The sequence below is a fragment of the Pogonomyrmex barbatus genome, unplaced genomic scaffold (assembly GCF_055798465.1).
Source record: "Pogonomyrmex barbatus isolate J1 unplaced genomic scaffold, ASM5579846v1 scaffold14, whole genome shotgun sequence".
NCBI classification, from domain to species: Eukaryota; Metazoa; Arthropoda; class Insecta; order Hymenoptera; family Formicidae; genus Pogonomyrmex; species Pogonomyrmex barbatus.
This window is the reverse complement of record NW_028297110.1, coordinates 5670500-5689180: the sequence shown is the minus strand read 5'-3', so window position 1 is coordinate 5689180 and position 18681 is coordinate 5670500. Positions and strand designations below refer to the sequence as shown.

Below are 18681 nucleotides of genomic sequence, written 5' to 3'. Positions count from 1 at the left end.
ATGAGTAAATAGGCGGGACAAATAGACGAATAGCTCCCGTCACTCGTCGGACGAACTTCGAGAATTCGCGCTCAACGCTTTAGCTTTCAGTGGCACGCGAACAGCGATCAACTTCGGTTGCTTCGGTTTTGCGGGGAAAAAGGGTGGAACGGGGACGAAGAGCGAAAGCGTGTGCGTGCGTGCGTGCGCGCGCGTGTCTCCTCCCTCACGCGTAATCAATTTAATCTCGCGAGACAGTTGATACTCTTGCGCGGTGCGCGCAAAGGAGCACACACCGGTCTTCGCTACGCTTTGATCCATACACACGTCGCCTTAATTCGATCAATCATCGGGAAAGTTGGCGAGACATGGTAAATGGAGGCATCCCCCGGCTTTGTACTTCGGGCTCGTCGGGTCCCTCCGCTATTAAATATCACGCATACGATATCGTAATTAAGCCGGTCTAGTTTGGAAACAACACCGGTCGAGTTCGCATAAAATCAACGTAATTAACGGGTAGACGCGCGGGTAGATTTTCCGCATGCAAAAAGCCGGCGCGTTGACTCCTCTCTTTTTATTTTATTTTATTTTTTTTATTTGACGTAATGCCGATAGGCGCAAGTAAAAATGAGTCTAAATGAAACTGAGCTATCGCGAACCGCAGGGGAGTAATTACGTAGATTGGGTCGGCGCGAGATATAAGATATTTAATCATCGTTAATGCGAGAGAGGGATTCGTTTTCGCAATTTGGCGCAGAATTTTTGTGAAGATGTGTGCATCTTGTTTGGTTGCAGGCCGGCGCAATGTGGCCTGGAGTACTACCGTTACTGGTGTTACTAGCGGTCCTGCTGCATCCATCGAGGTAGGTTGTTTGACGACGTCCGTCTCTTGAAAACACGCGCCGAACTGTTGCTAACAATGCGAGCCTCGAGCTCAGTCTGTCACGTGAATTTATAATAAAACAGTTGCGTTTTTGGAGCGCCGTCAAGCTCGGACGGTCCCGGACGAGAGAAACATAATTTTAGGAAAGCACGCTCCTGTGCCTCGTAAAGACGTATGTTATTGACCCACCTAGGATTATTGTTATGATACATAAAATTTATACGGAAGTGAAGTTTACGAGCGGATCACAACGTGCGTCATACTCGGAATTTTGCATTTGCCAAATCGAATATAAAGCAGAGTCGAGAATTAAAATTTAATGTAAAATAATCTGAAAAAAATTGCAAAGACCGTTTGGGATTTGCGAACGCGATGAAATACTCGTGACAGCGCGTATTTTTTTTTCGAGCCCACTTTATTCGATTATATTTCGCATCGGATTTCAAAAGAGTATGCTATTTATAATTCGCTTTATGCGTCGTGTAATACAAAAAAAACATTCGAAGAATCTGAGTACGCATGTATATATATATATAAATATATGGTAAAGAAAAATTATATAAATAGAAATCACTTCTGAAACTTGTTATGAATCGTGTAAAACAGCTTTCTGAATCGTCCAAAAAAATATATTTTCTACTTTCCCATCAGTTTTTATCTTCAATAGAGCAAGAATTAGAAAAATTTACAGATCTTTTCTCAGAGACAGCTTCTTTTCCTTTTGATACCGAGCGATGCTGTGACGCGTTCTTGCAGATGTACGCGTGAGATAAAGGTGAACTTTCGGGAGAAGGAGAAGCAGGTGCTCGACAACATCCTAGGACCAGGCCGGTACGATGCGCGCATCCGACCGAGCGGGGAGAACGGAACAGGTGAATATAGAGATTCTCGTGAGTCCTTGTTTTTTTTTTTACTTCCTCTGCCCATCCTCACCATGTACCGTAAATTTTGTACCGACATCTCGCGGCGAATCTCAGCCGAAAAGTGTGAACGTAGGATAGAGAGGAGGAAAAAAAAAAAAAGAAAAGAATAAGAAAGCGGGAAGGAAAAAAAAAGAGGAAACGAAGGGATACACACGCACGCTCCGGCGAGAAGGGCTTAAGCCTCGCCGAGCGCGGAGAATTGAACGCGCGATGCAAATACGATTTACGTCGTCGTTAATGCGACGCAGACCGACGAGCGCGCGAGTCCATTGACGATACGTGATATATATATACATATATATATATATATATATATATATATATATATATACATATGTGTGTGTGTGTATTATAAGCGAGCGGGACGAATTGCGAGAATTTTCCGCACGTCCGTGCCGAGTGAATGCGTACCGAGCTGCGAGAAATTTCTTCATAAAGTTCGCGAATGCGAGCAGCGTACTGAACGGTCCCGGGCGTTCAGCAGCGAGCTACGATCGGGAAATCTCGAGATTTGCTGAACATTATTCACTGATGTTATATTCCTGCGACTGTCTCTTGGATGTGTCATACATTATGTTTCTTCCGTTTTCGCGCGGTGGAGTTTTCTCTCGTTAATACCTACGGCAAAGGTGTGCGAGCAAATTGGGAGAGATTTGTATCATCTGATAATGATTTATCTCAATTCGGAAGTTACGATTTTACATATTAAATATTTAATATACGCGTTGCACGTAAATTTTCATTCTATACCGTGGACAATTATAGAAGTCAAAATTCAAATAAAATTCGTTGCGACATCCGCGGCATTGTCTCTCCGTCGTATTAAATTTTTTTTCCTCCTACTCTGTGAGATACAATTTATTTTCCAATGAAAAAAAAAGGGGGGAGTTAATCTCACCATAATGATGGCATTTTTCGTGCATTTTGCGAGTATCTCCGAGCAACCGTTCGCGGAGCGATGCTCAATTCCGACCGAAATCGTCTTCCAATTTCCTCCACATTATGCATAAAAAGGTATCGATTTCTCTCTCCTTTTTTTTTCTTTCTTTTTTTTTTGTGATGTGGCAATTTTGAGCCGCGATATGGCGAGTGGGGATCGCGGATAGAAGTTCCGTCGATATCGATCGTCCTCAATTGCACCGTTGCAAATATCGCGATTTCTGCAGCGAGTGGGTCGAACGGAAGGCATCTCGGGGTACGTTCAGCGTGATAAATAAACGAAGCCAAGCAGAGAAATGAGAACGTTTCCTCGTATCAGCGAGGAAAACGACGTCGTCCAGCTGCATTTATCGAAATCGACTAGCTTCTTGAATGGGCTGCACGGCCAAGCACAACGATAATCAGACCGAACTAATCACATATCGCTCGCGCGTGTGTTTATTACGTTCGTTCGGACAAAAAGTTCGGTCGAAGGCAAGTTTATCAAATTGTGAGTCAAATAAAATTCAAAATAAAATTGGTCGCGACAACCGCCGCGCATCTTTCTCCGTCGTTTTAAATTAAATTTTGTCTTTCCACGATTTCTCCCACTTTGTGAAATACGATAACACAAAACATTCTGTTTAAAGGCTAAATAATGGTGTGTGATGACGCTCTTTTATCAGTACACCGGCGTTTATTGTTCATAAAATGGAGGGTGATTTGCGAATGACAAATTTGAGAGAAGGTACGTAGCTGTTATAATTTACACGAATATCTCCAGTGACGTCGCCGAGTTAACAATTGAAATCGCGGAATGGCGATCCTTCTTGCAAACAGGTACGAAGGAGGGAATTGAGTAAATCGCACCGAGCGCGATTACCGTCCCCGGCAGTTAAACGCGAGCGCGCCGCACGCCGCTTAACTACAAAAGTGGATGTATCGCCTTAAAACTCGGAGGAGAAGGATTTATGCGATTTCTTTATTGCCTGTTTATAGGCGTGTCACGCGGTAATAAAGATCCCTTAATCGCCCGTCCCGCGTGAGCGCGCCTTCGGGAGCGCGCGGCTCGGTATCTGCATTTCGCGTTCGGGCCGTATTATCCGATTGGAGCGGCGTTTAAATGTCGGATCGCGTGCCACGGTGGTAAACGACGCTCGTTTAACTTTATCGTTCGAGTATCGGCATCCGGGTTGAGTGCGCGCCCGCTCGCGTGGCGTTTTTGCCGTCGCGCCGAGGCCGCCGATGGGAGGGCGGAAATTCATAAGCGCGCTTCATGCCCGGCCACCACTTCTCGACGGCTGGCAGAAGAACATCCCTATTTTAAGATTGCGCACGCGAGAGGCGATGCAATTGGATACGATGCGATGCGATGCGATGCGATGCGATGCGATGCGATGCGATGCGATGCGATGCGAGAATATTAATATATGCTGCCAAGTATCGTTCTCGAACCCGTGTACCCCTCCGGGCGTAATCTGGACATAGTCGCATGTTCCTCGATCGATCGATCGATCGATCGTGTACTCGTAATTTCGTCCCGTCCGTAATCACGGCCGGTTTACGACGGTCTATGACGTCACGCAGAGTTAATCGACCATGAGAGCGGTAAATGCGCCGCGTATGATGCGTTCGAATCCGTCGTCATGCACTCTCGATCGTCATTCTCCTTCGCTCTCGATTGATCAGGCAAGGAGCGAGCTAACGTAATTTCTTTTTTTCATTCTTATACGTGATGTCTGTGAATGACATGATCTAAATTTTACGACTACCTTCACGTAAATATCTTTTCTAAACTTCGACGGTACAATAGCGCACCCACCGGCGCATTGAAATGGGATTATATTCGAGAGATGACATTTGAGATTTATTGAAGTGTGTTAATACTGCCAAGTCATATCTGCAGTTTCGCAGTTTTGCAGTTTTAGTATATAATTAGAAAAATATGTGTTATTATTCATATTTTCCGTTCAGCAATTTTTTTAGTGTTTTCCAATTTTATATACTGGAAAAACATACTGTGTTATTATTCATACTTTTTGCTCAGACAGAAAAAGATTATATTTGCAATTTTTATCAATTTTCCAGTCTGGAAAATATTACACACGAACATTCCTATGTAATAAAACGCGCGTTGATGTCGTATTAATGTCAGAGCTGACATTTTAGCTAAACGACCGGAAATAGGTCGTCCGAAAATTATGCATTTCCATAAATCTTTGGCGTAGCGCTAGGCAACGATAGATCTGTAATTCATGGGCCTGCGGAATCTATATTTGCGCTCGGCCTACAATTACCCGTAACATGCTGCAATGTGCGATGGCATAATGAACAACGTTGTCCCAATATCGATCAAACACACTATTTTCATTCGCATTGTCCGCCGGCGCGGATCCGATTTATATTACAATCTTGATGAACTGTTGTCGTTCAATCTTTCGCCCAATGTCTTGCATTAGTTATTACCTGCGGTACCAACCCGATTTATTTGCAGTAGAGGGCGGACAGGCGCTCACGATTGATTGCGTGGGCAAGTAAGAAAAAAAGAGATGATTACGCGCGAAGGCATTTTACATACTCTCCTGGTCTTACGGTCACACGCGAATTGATTTCGAGATTCGGATGTGTTTTTCCCGAAAACGAAACACTTCATTCTCCGTTCTTTCCGAAGAAATAAATCGTCAAGATTCGCGCATCTGTTACGCATATGTCACATTAACAAAGTCCGAAATTGGAATGTTTTAACGGAAGACCGGAAAACGAAAATATTGACTCGCGACATTGAGTATCTCCTTGAGCCTTCACCTTAAACAAATGCTGGCTATTTTTTTGGCGCGAGAATTCGGTTATAATTACTTCGATCGAAGAATATCTTGTTACGTGAGTATAAGTGGGACACGAGCGTTTGATACGCGAGACTGGTTCCTCTTTCCAAACAAATAAATCGTGAGATTACGCTTCGATTAGCTTTCCTCCTGACATGTTTTTGCGATCGCGCCATAAAGGCAATGTACTCTTGGCTCGTCTAGCGAAAGACGAACTTTAAGCAAACGAAGATGCGTAGCGGAAAAAAAGCGCCGTTAGCTGTTAATAAAACACCGGTTTGAGATGGAATCTAAGTCCGGGGCGGGCACAATGGCGAGTCGCCGTGTTAGAGAGAACATTACATCCATGTACATTACATCCATGTACCTATATCCTTTGTGGCCGCGAATTAACTGTATCTTATGCGCGATTCCGCCTCCGCTCCCTCTCCTCTTTTCCCCCTCTTCCTGTCTGTAAAACGGTCTGCAAATCTGGGCTGAATACTAACTACCGTATGCGGCGTAACGAGCATAAGTGACTTGACTTGAGGAAGATTCATAACGAAATAGGTACGAGGGAAGAGAAGGGAAATAGACGCGAGCGAACCGCTAGTAGAACCGCGGGGATTTTGTTGCCGAATTATGAACTATCAGATAATTAATCACGCCAGTCTGTCACGCGGTTGAGCTCGCTACGGTGGGAGAAGCGAAGGAATTCGTCTTTTCAATCAAATCCATATAAAGCTGATCTAGATACGTCAATCATCCGCGATATAAATGCACGAAATGGATGAAATGTCAAGGAAACAAGCGAAATATTGTCGTGCATAAACGAAATTTCACATCGGGGTTACAATAATGAATGAAGATTGAATATTACTCTTAACGAGCCATCAAGGGCTCATATCGCTCGGTTGAAAATGAAAATTTTCATATAAAATCGCATTTAACAGTTTATTCGTGCATTCTGTTATTTGTCAATTAACTCGTAACATTTTCAGAGCGGAAAATTTAGGACATTTTTAATATCATATTAAATACCTCGCGAAAATAATGTAACGGTTTTCGTTCGATGGAACAGTTTTTATTTTTGTTCCATTTTATTTTCGCGGATACATTTTTCGTGTGATCAAATTAGTCTTCTCCCGACGTTGATCCCGCAAAGATGATAACTCAAGTGCTTTCGATTAAATAAGAAGAGTGGGCGTAAGAACTGTGCGAGGGTGGGACACGCGGTAAACATTAACCAAATAAAAATCAGATCGATTTAGACGCGATAGCACGTATGTACATATTTACACACATTCGTATTTGCATTACGACTCGATCGTCATTCTGCGATCGAAGGTTAACCATCGAAGGGTGAGAGCTCGACTGCCTGTCGGAGCAGGTGTTAACATACATAACGGAAAGAGATCCACGATATCTAGTATGAGAGAGAGAGAGAGAGAGAGAGAGAGAGAGAGAGGAGAAGGAGGGATAGGAGGGGGAGGGGAGGGAGGGAAGGAGGGAGGGGAGAGAGGGAGGAGAGAGGGAGGAGAGGGAGAGGAGAGGAGAGAGGAGAGGAGAGGAGAGAGGGAGGGAGGGAGGGGAGGAGAGAGGAGAGGAGAGGGAGAGGAGAGGAGAGGAGAGAGGGAGAGGAGGGAGGGAGGGAGGGGGAGAGGGAGGGAGGGGAGAGGGGAGAGGGAGGAGGAGATGAGAGAGAGAGAGAGAGAGAGAGGAGAGAGGAGAGGAGAGAGAGAGAGAGAGGAGAGAGGAGAGAGAGGAGAGGAGAGAGGAGAGAGAGAGAGAGAGAGAGAGTGAGAGAGAGAGAGAGAGAGAGAGAGAGAGAGAGAGAGAGAGAGGAGAGAGAGAGAGAGAGAGAGAGGGAGAGAGAGAGAGAGAGAGAGAGAGAGAGAGGAGAGAGAGAGAGAGAGAGAGAGAGAGAGAGAGAGAGAGAGAGAGAGATGAGAGAGAGATGAGAGAGAGAGAGAGAGAGAGAGAGAGAGGAGAGAGAGAGAGAGAGAGAGAGAGAGAGAGAGAGAGAGAGAGAGATGTACACGCAGCATCGATTTGGCTGGTGTCCCTGGCTCGCGATCGGCATGCCATCCAACGCAGTTATGGGATTCATCCGCGGCCGGATTTGGCAGACCGCGACCGGATTTCGCGTTGGACACCCGCCACGCGGACCGATGGGGATGACGGCACTAAACGCGACGTATTTCGTCAAAGGAAAACCGAGGCTCGCCGATATTAGACGAGAAACAATTGGGGAGGATCATCGCCGCGCGTGGTCAAGTCAGTCGACGATGATTATCGCACCCCACGCCCTTCGCCCTCTTTGCAGATGACAAGCACCCTTGCAGATGCGAGAGACACGCGTACCGCTTGACACGCAGAATTATTTCACGTGAGCTAGTTTAGCCGCACTGTGACAGGTCCGCAGGATAAAAATGCTTCGCGAACTCGCCATCACGAAATCTCCGAACCTTTTGTTCGGGGGTTGATTCTCCTGTACACGCACGCGTGATAATTAAATACAACGATAATTAGCTCGATGTAAAACAGTAGATGACACAGATATCTCATAGCCTTAGGCTCGCTTGACAGTTTTAAGCACCGTACTTCTTATCGAGCTGTCACGAGAGGCGAGCGAAAACAATTCTTGTCGTGAGATGTATGCCGTGAGATACGCGGAATCGATTGAGGTTTAAATATTGCTCCAAATTAAAAGTTCGCACGCGAGAGCAGGTACGTAATTCACCTGAGTCACGATCCCGCAATTTGTTATCGCGTCATAATTACGTAACGACAGGAAAAGGAACTTTTACGCAATTTTCCTCGACGACGGCGCTGCCGCCCTAGCTTTTCCAAAGGGGTGGTTCTGCTTTCCAGAATAGTTTCTTTTCCGGCGCGTTTCTTACAAGTCGCCGTTGTACTTTGCCAATCTTTTTCCATGACTCCGCAGTTTTCTCGTCCTGAATTCCCGAAGTGTCATCCCGAAATACGTGACCCCCGTGCTAATTCCTATGGCTCGAAGAAAATAGGGATGAAGCGCCTATAGAGCAGTCATCCTTCGATTTTGACAGTGCCACGTGATTCGGATCTCAATGTTCGAGTTCGACGACGTTAACTGATTCCAAAACTGACTCACGCCCTCGATTATTTCGCGTTCTGTTTCTCGAGAACAGAATCGCATCGAGATACACGGGATCGTTTAAGTAACAGTTGACGGACAAAAGCGCGGTAAAAGATAATGTCGGGCACATTCCAGTAGAGTATGTAAGCCAACAGAAATGCTGACTGACTAAAAGGGAGCTGTATTGTTTTTGCCCTTAGATGGGCCGGCCATTGTCCGGGTAAACCTGTTTGTGCGAAGCATTGCGACAATTAGTGACATCAAGATGGTAAGTATATATAAACGCTAATAACACCATCAAACAAAGCCTTTTGAAACCGCAACTGGCCGCAACTCGCCGTTTCTTCTCTTGCCGACGCGATTAACCCCCTTTCTTTATTTGTCTCTGTCACTTTGCAAAAACGCAGTAGGCGCAAAAGTAGTAGGTTTAGGCGGTCTTGATCTCGAAGTCAAAGAGTGTGCCTGTATGCGCGTGCGTGTGCGTGCTTGTTGTACGTGCGAGAGAGAAGGGCCGAGGCCTCGGGAAGAAAGAGAGAGAGAGTCCAGCAGCAACCGGACGGCGGCGACCGGAGAGCTTGATACTTCCTCGGAGAGACCAGGGCACAGGCTGGCAAAAGCGGTAGCAACAACACACGCAACGTAGTAGAGAGCAGCAACGTAGCAGAGTGCCGGTCAGCAGCATCTTGTCCTCCTTCACCCACGCTCTTTGCCTTACAGCCCCACCCTCCCCTACAGCCCCTCCCCACGCCTCGCCTTGTTGCTAGCTAGCCATCGCTAGCAACCTCTTCTCGAGGGAACGCCACATCCACACGGACCGACCACCGCTACCACCGTTACCACTACCTTTGACCAAAGCGCCCGAGTAACCTTACCCTTACCACCCCCTCCCCCAGAAACTCTAGCACTCTCATAGTATAGACGCAGGCATGTGGCATTCCAGCTTATATACATTTTGCGTATGTTAGTTACGGACGTCGCATCGGACGGACCATCCGACGGACGAGGATGCGGCCGAGAATGAAAGAGAGCGACACTCCGAATCGCCGGTGTGCGCGAGGGTGTGCGAACGGGAGGGGGGAAGGATCCGAGGGTACGATTACGCTCTCGGATCTCGCGGACCTCCGACGTACCGACCACAGGTCGTTAGTTTTTTTGCGGTCGCGCGCCAACAGCCGTTCGGCCGCCGTTGATCTTTAACCACCGCGTGTCTTTAATCTTAAGTAACGCCACCGGAGGGGAATCCCCGTCCCAGAAGCAATCTTACTTCTCTCCCGGTCTCCCTCGTTATTGCGGGACGGGGCGAGCTACGTCGAGTTCCGAGTACGATACGCGGAACCAGAATATGATTGTCCTTCAAGAAAATCTCTCTCCGAGATAAGAGAAAAAGCGAAAAGGAAGGAAAAAATACGCGGAGGCTGAATGGGATGTCTGAATGGACATCCGTCAGGCTTTTATGTTGCCCGGACAATTCCTCGCAATGCTCGCAGTGGGATGCTCGACGCGATTTCGCGGAAGGACGATCGGCCGGCCCGTTGCACCCTGTCCAGAGAGAGAGAGAGAGAGAGAGAGAGAGAGAGAGAAAGAGTGTGTGTGGAGCGAAACTTGTGTTTCACAATGGGTAACGAGATTACACGTACCACCAGGGCCATTCGGGCCGCGCGGAAGTGCACGTCGAGAAGTTACATCGGAGTGCGTTCCGGCACTCCCGTTCGTTCCCGAAGTGAACGTGCTAGGTTTACCGTCAGGAAGGCCTTTTCGTGTTCGAACTCTCTTCTCGTGTAAAAGTGCGTTACGAACAGTGTTCGCCAGAGATCAAAGAACGATTTCACGAAGAGACGATCGATCGGTCTAGAGTGCTGTGCAGAGCGCCCCCAGAAAACGCTTGACTTTAATTTTTACGAACGGGATCATCGATAGATTCGCAAAGATTATTTATTCCGTTCTGGCACGAGCTTCCTCCGAAAATAGAGTTAATTTAGTATTAATACGTTAATTGATTAAAACGAGGGTAAAACCTTTGAATTATTCTGTACAACGGGTCGGATCGGTCGATCGTGCGCATGTCTTACGAAAATTCGCAAATATTCCCTGCACACGACGTTAATAATTAAATTTTAAATGTCAACGCCGCTCTCTCTAGCGAAAAAGCTGTACTCCCTGTACTATTTCTTCTAGAGAACACGTCGCTTACGATCAAAGTACAGGCGAGTCGATCCATTTTATGCCAATTGCTTTTCGACAAGAGAGAATTTATCACTCAAACTTGGGGACTTAAATTCTATTCGAGTTCGGGAAACTTCGACTTCTTAGATATCCAACAATGCGAGAATTGATTGCCATTTGATATTTTTGCAGAATGTAACCAAAGGAAAGTTTCTACGGTGACGAAAGTCTAGTAGAAACCTCGCTATGGCTAATTAACATATATTATAAAAATCTACAGATTATATATTATTTTGCACAATTGCAGCCACATTATAGCAATTATTATAAATAATTCTCGACGCAAATAGCAAATATCTTTTCTTTTGGTCACTCTAAATGATTCCAATATCTCTTAATAAAATTTTTAATAGATTTTTAATAAATTGCTCGAGATATTACGTAATTTTTATGAACTCATTTTACTTGGACCAGAAAAAAAATAAGTATTTGTTATTAACGTCGGCGGTCGCTTACGACTCGATCCCGTGGATGCTAAAAATACGTACGTGCTCCGTCACTACGACGGTTTCTCAAAATCAAGCGTTCGTTCTTGTCCCGGCTGATCTCGAGTGCGAGGACGCCTTGAACTTGGGACATTTGTGCTTCCGAAAAGGGGAGCCTCGGATACTTCGGTAACATTTCCTTCTTTGCATTTCACGTGGCGAGATCTCGGATTTAAAAGTGGGTCGGCGACGATGACGACAACGACGACGACGACTACGACGACTATGACGACTACGACGACGTTGACTACGTTCCAACGAGCACTGCGTGTCCGACGTCTTGTCCTGGTTCATGTAGGGCGGAATGGTACGCAAACACTCTGTATGGCTCAGGACGATACGGCTGGCTCGTTCATGCTGCTGCGGACAGAATTAGACCCCCAATGATGACGATGACGACGATGACGTAACGCGGCGGATGCATCCGCCGATCGTGTGACGCTGACGTCGACGTTCGCCGACGTTTAAACGCAGTTAAACCATCGATAATGACGACACCGCCGCGAGCTGCTAATCGCCCTTCCAATAGCTGTCGATTGCCCGCCGGCTGTTTCGCTGACAGTCTACAGGTCTGATTGGAGTAAGAAACGATCCAATTTTGGCGAAATTAGTCGGATCGATGTACGAGAAGTGTACAGATTAAAATTGGATAGAAGAGAATCGGCTTTATTAATTCTTGTTGCCACGGACAGTTTTGATATCCGAAATTAATAGACGCGTCTCGAAACGCGATTCGACGATAAGAATAGCCTCCCAAAGGATATATAGCGTCCTCGGAATAATTTATAAATCAAAGAGACATATTCGCCTATATTGACGAGATAAATCAGTTGTCAGCCACCGATTGAAGCGTCTCCGCTCGCGGATTGCGTGTTACTCTGGCTTTCCCGTATGTAACATTCGTTCACGCCCGCGCGTCTTCCGCACCTCCACCGCCGGTGTTTCGCGGCGTCAATTTCTAATATCGTCAGACGTCGCGTAACTTCGACGACAATTGACGTGCGAAGGCATTCAACGTCTCCTTGTTGACGCCTCGTCGCCGCGTCGAGTTCGTCATGGCTCGAACAATGAACGCCTTCGAGGCGTTGCGGAAATTGCGCGTTTCGCGCCGCGACCGCGCCTTCCTGTTCGCGGTACGATCGCCGCGGTGTTTTTTTGTGCGTAAGCACGTTCAAAGGACGGTCGCGGTCTCGTCGTCTCGCTTTGACGCTAATCGGACCGTGATGGCGACATGGAAATTTCGTTCGATAATATCGCGCGGGAGTTGTGCAGACATGGGCGGTGCTCCGGGTTTTCTGCTGTCCCGAGCAAAGAAATCCCGGCGAGCCCCTCGCCCCTCTCCCACGGATATCCTCTTTTTCCCTTTCCATTTTTATTCGCGCGTCAATTTTTTTCCCTCCCCGAAGCTCTTCTTGTTTCGCGTACAAAAGAGGCACGATGCTCGAAACGCAAATCGTTCAAGCAAACGAAGTTTCAGCCCGTCCCTCGCGGCATGAATATTTTCATCAGATATACACGATGAAAAATCTCCCGACGATTTCGTTCCGTGTGTTTCCTAGAGTTTCGCGAGAGCGCTTTATGCTTTCGGGGGAATTTTTTCGGGCGGAAAAGCTCGGGCGAAATCCATTTTTACGAATACACTGCGATATAAGATCGCGCGCTTCATCGAATCGCGAAGTTACAAATTCACTCCTGGAATCCCCGAGTTAATTCTCCCACCACGGGACCCACCAGGTACGTCGTTAGATACGTTTCAGCAGGGACGATGACGACGCCGACAACGACGATGACGACGACGACGACGACGATAGCGACACGGCAATGGCAGCGGCGATGGCGGTGGCGGCAGCAGCGGCGGCGGCGGCGGCGATGGTTGTCATCGATTTTTCATCGCGTTTCCACTTATCCGATCTTTCATATTTCAACCGCTCGATTGTATGCCGGAGCGCACAATTTATTTAGCTTCCGTTGATCCGTATCTCGTGATTCGCGTCGTTCGTCCCGCGTGTATCGATTATCCCCAACGCTGGCTATTACCTTCGGGAGCGCGCGAGTATTCCGCGCGAGTAAACACAGGCGGGTACGAGAAAATTCGTTTCGCCGATTTCGCGACCGATATTCCGCACAGGATTCCGCGGAATAACTCGCGCATCCCCCGCATGCACGGTCGTGCATTATTTCTACTGCCGCGATTCCTCAATGAGAGACGAGGCGCGCGATTCCCGATGCTCGCGGTAAAATCCGGCGAATCGAGTCGGGGAAAAACCGCTCGATAGCACGGCCGCGAAAACAAATAGCCGAGAAAGGGCTATCGCGATTTATCGCGATCTATGGATTCATCTAAATTCCTATGGATTTCCTCCATGCGTTTCGAACGCGTAAATTTGCTGCGAAAGCTTGAACGAGATTTAATCGCGGCTGGGTCCTGGCGATGGACGGACCAGGAGCAACGTATTTTTTCGCGTTGGAACAGTTTTCATAAGGGAAACGATTACGAAAGGCGGAAACGGCGCTTACTGAAACAGTGCTTTACACTTAGGATAAAGTTTACTGCCGCGCTTTAAGATCGCGGTTTAAACGTTTTTCCTGTATCGGAACGTCGTTACGTTTTAACGATGATAAACGCGTTGGAAGCCGCCCCGTCGGTCGGGTGTTAAATCCAATTTCAATTCGCTCGACCGTGGTAGAGGGAGGGGGAGGGGGGGGCAAGGAGATGGCAGCGGATAAATCGAAAAGAAAGAGATGAGCGACGCTGGAAGATCGCTACGGACGGATAAATGATATATTTGTGTTTGTACGAAATGTAAAATTTCAAAAACAGATATAAGATGTCCCGAATGTACAAGATATCATTAAGCGCATCTCACAATTCATCGTCAGTCGCACGCAGGTGGTTTCGGAAGGGGAACCTAAGAAATCTCATCATATTTTTACCACACACACGCACACATCTCTACCTCGATGTATCTGACTGCTGCTCAGCGATTGATTAATTTTGTTTGTTCTGTTTGCCATGTTAGATGGGCCCGCGGTTGTCCGCGTCAACATATTTGTTCGAAGTATCTCAAAAATAGATGACGTTACTATGGTAAGTTGAAAAATGAAAAAAGAATGCAAAACGCCCCGTGATCACAGACACACACATGTGCCTTCTTTTTACATACTGTACTGTTATACACAAAGTAAAGGCCGAATGCAATGATCCAGTGCTGGGTGTTTTCGTTATCACGTGTCTCACAGTCAGCGCATTTACCTGAAGGAGTTGCGTTATTATACGTCGACGTAACGCACGACGCGCTGCGGAGGTGTATAACGATCACATTACCAAGACGAAGTTACGATACACAGGGGGATCCCATCGCTACCGGTGGATAGCCTTACACTTTGCAAATTTCGAATTTGATTTCTCGCCGCGGTAAGTCGTAGATTGCAGAAAATTGCAGGTTTTTCCTCCGCCTAAAGACAGCCCGCGCGTCATATCGCAAATTCTTCTCGACCTAATTTAGTTTCATTGAATCTTTTTTCACGTTTCGGCAAAGATTCCGCTTGAAACTTGATTCAGGAAATATTTCACGTTATGACTCGCGAGAGATTCGCGAAAAATTTTGCGAAAAGGAAAATTGTTAGAGCGTCCCCCGACATCGGTGGGAGATACCCCCCCCCTGTGCACACACACACACACACACACACACACACACACACACACACACACACACACACACACACACACACACGTTAATTTACTTGTTATCATTAAGTCGCTGTATAGATATCCTTCTAATGCCTTTTTTGATCTCACGATATATAGACGACACATTTTTCAATCTACTTCTTTGTGTCTCTCTTCTCCTCCTCGTGCTAAAAACAACAATACACCCGTTGCGTATCTTGAGGCCCGCTCTCGTGGCTCTTTTGTATCTCCACCTACCGTCATGTTCTCTACGTTAAGCAAGTATCTATTCTGTATGTCTATGAATGAGTTGAGACTTACGAATAGCACGACGCGCGCTTTGCCGCGTTTGCTCGTCGATATTAAACCGGCCTTACATAAAATGCATGGCGAGGACGCGGCGCGCGTCCTCGCGAAATTTACATTGTATGAGAAATGGAGGAAAATGATGAAGGAATGCGATACTAACTTACTAACATCTACAGCTAGTCACGCGGCAAGTAATTCAACTATATATGTCCGAGTCAGCTGTTCCCATTTGTTTATCGCGAGGGAAACGCGAGGGTTGCAAAAACGAGAAGTAAGTCGGTGCAACCTCGTGTATAATCGCGTAGAAATTGGAGATCAACAAGAATAATCCATGAATTTCCATTTTAATACCCGTCGAAACTTAATTATGCCCGGAAATTAAATTTCTATACATTAAATCGCTCCGAGAGAGAGAGAGAGAGAGAGAGAGAGAGAGAGAGAGAGAAAGAGAGAGAGTCTGTTTTTCTTGCTCCGCGGCGATCTCCGGAATTCCGGATTACGGTGTGTCCGGCGTCTTTCGCGCCGGTGATTTTTCTCTCCTCGTCTCTACTTAGCGTCGTGCTGTGCGTAATTATGAAATTCCATTAGAGTATATAGTATCGCTCTCACCCGCTGTTGTGTGGTAGATGATTTGATGAAGTTTCATCTCTTTTTGACTTGTTTCGATTATGTGTTTATCCGCGTTGAATCTTTACTGCCAAGTATATACAATATACATATACATATACACGCTGCCTCGCAAAATACAGCAGACACGTATATATATATATATACCTATACATCTTCACACACGTCGTTCTATCTTTCTCTCTTTCTCTCTCCCTTTCTCTGTCTTATCTATCATTTCTTATTTATTCGCACACATATCTCTTTTTCATTCCCCTTCTCTCCTTTTCTCTTTTTTCGCAATTTATTACGATGATACATTGATCACGAATATACGTACGTATACAAACATACATACATATGCGCAATGTAACATTATGTATATCATATATATATATATATATATATATATATATATTTATAATAGAAAACCTGCCTACACATGTGTACATATATTATCAGATGTACCGTTGACTTATTCTTTGATTCTTTACTGCACCGTGCGACAACACGCTCTCGCTAAAGGCATTCTCGTGCTGCTACAACTCTGCGGTAGTGTGCAACCCTTTTTATCTCATTCTTGATTAATGATTTTTTTTTTCTTTATTGCCAATAAGTATGACCTGTGCGCCGTACCCAGTTGAGCCCATCTATATGAAAATTAAACATTTCGTGTAGGACTTTACGTGCGAGGAAACGATCTCGGTATGTAGTAAAAAAGAAAAAAAAAGAAATCTTGTAATCGTTGCGGAAACGATTCGAAAGCGCAAGTCACGTCGGCAGTGTAATCGCCAGCGCGTATCAGCCGACCAATTTTAATTTAATTGCAAGGATCAATTTTTCAACCGTCGCATTGCGCGCGGGTCGAAAGATTAACATTCAGAACACGCTTCATTTCTCTCCGTTTTCGTGCCGATCTGACATATACGTATAGGTCTCGTCTAGTATTTATCAGGGGAGAGTAGAGCAGGGTTAGCATACCGTAATACCTTCCATCGCGCAAGGCGAGACTTGCTTGATAAAAAAAAAAAAGAAAAGAAAAGAAAAAAATTAGAGTTATAATTGTAACACGCATTCGCGAGATTAAAAGATTTTTGTACATTTTTTCCTCGAGATATATAGCCACCTTACGTGCGTTTTCCTCACGCTTGTCGCAAGAGCGGAGCGAGCGCCGCCGGTCTGACCGGTATACTTTTAGAACAATAACGAGGAATGCGACGCACGTTTGGCAAATACGCTCATTTAGCAGAAAATAGCCCGGGGGTTGCCGCGAACAGTGCCTTCGACGGCGGCAGCGGCAGCGACGACATTGTGCTGCCGCGACAAAGCCCGGGATTAACCGCGAATTGCCAATTGCGTCGACGACGACGACAACGACGATGACGACGACGACGAGGACGACGAGGACAACGACGACGTCGCGGAGGTACCGTAATTAGACAGGCCTGGTACCAATTAATTATACACGGGGCTGGCGACGCGAAAGGCGACTTTGTCCCTCGTTTGGGGGTCTCGTCATAAAGCTCCAATTTCCAGCGCCTATTTCCACCGAAGCGAGATCCCACTTTGAATCGCGTTCGTTTACCGATCGATCTCCGTGATTAACCCACCGCCGTTTGCGGATCGCCATTTAAATATTCACGCGCTAAGTGCGAGAAAAGATGATGACGTGTAAGAATTTATCGGGTACGACGAGTCCCCCGCGTGTGTGCGGCTGTACGTGTGTACGCGTGTGTATGTGTGTATGTGTGTATGTGTGTATGTGTGGGTGTGTGCTGCCGTAATTTATTCAGCAGTCGATACTTGCACATGCAATTAGTAAGGAAGATAGCTCCGCTAGTTCGAGCGTCTGAAATACTTGCGCTATAATGATAATATATATTCATTGGAAACTTGTACTCGATAACGATAATATTGTGTAAGGATTCAATTAATGATGATATAGCGATAACATCGGGTAATAGAGACGTTTCCTCGAGAGGGACTCGGGAATTAGCTCTAGAATTTCAAGCATACGCGCGCACCGACGCTATCGATACACGTACACTCGACGCATGCTTTTTCTTCGTCAAAGTGGCGCTGGGTTAATCGCGATCTCAGATCCGTATCTCCTCGGTTAAGCGCCGTACGGCCGTCTCTTTATCAGTGATACTCGGATGTTGCCGCTCTCTTGAAGCTCACTTCATTGGCGCCGATATCCTTTCCACTTATTGCGAACATGCCTGGGAAATAGATATTAGACAACGATAAAGAAGACACGAGAGAGAGAGAGAGAGAGAGAGAGAGAGAGAGAAAGGGAGAGAGAGTTTGATTGGAGAATGGGAAAGAGGATTCCTCGATATAAAAAAAGAGTCAATTTTTTTTTCTGTATATATAGAACCTGTATATATAGAACAGAGAGCAAATGTAAGCGCGTAAATATTTGTGGCAATATATCGAGGTATAACAAGAAAAATCAAATCGGGAACAATTCAGCTATATTACTCAGAGCCATCACGTTTCTGGCGATATTTTTTTTCAGTTCAACGAGTGTTATAAATATTTACGCAACTATATTCGCGCGTTGGCTCTAGTTGGCTCTTAATTATTCCTTTACTGCAAGAAAATACAGAACTTTGTAATATTATTGTTTATCGTCGCGAACAATAATAGAATTATTCTTGGAAGCCTATTACACCCAGTTTGACTGCATTCAATTGTTTATATGCGTCATGAAGATTAACTTAATCCTCTCCTCCCTTCTCCCTCCTCTCCAACGTGACT

The 18681-nt window shown here is 45.9% G+C and overlaps 1 protein-coding gene across 14 annotated transcripts in view; it reads left to right on the top strand.

The window, feature by feature from the left end:
- Positions 1–18681, top strand: part of GluClalpha (glycine receptor alpha 1) — a 91402-nt gene that overhangs the window by 58115 nt on the left and 14606 nt on the right. For 4 of the 14 annotated variants that reach the window (XM_011640271.3, XM_025218518.2, XM_089072739.1 and 1 more), the window contains exons 2-4: positions 775–842; positions 1619–1752; positions 14354–14421. In XM_011640271.3, the coding sequence (XP_011638573.1) occupies positions 784–842; positions 1619–1752; positions 14354–14421 (261 nt within the window). In that variant the 5' untranslated portion in view covers positions 775–783. Of the gene's footprint in view, positions 1–79; positions 351–774; positions 843–1618; positions 1753–8823; positions 8894–14348; positions 14422–18681 lie in introns of those variants that run through there. The other 10 variants (XM_025218521.2, XM_089072742.1, XM_011640273.3 and 7 more) reach the window with 9 other exon arrangements.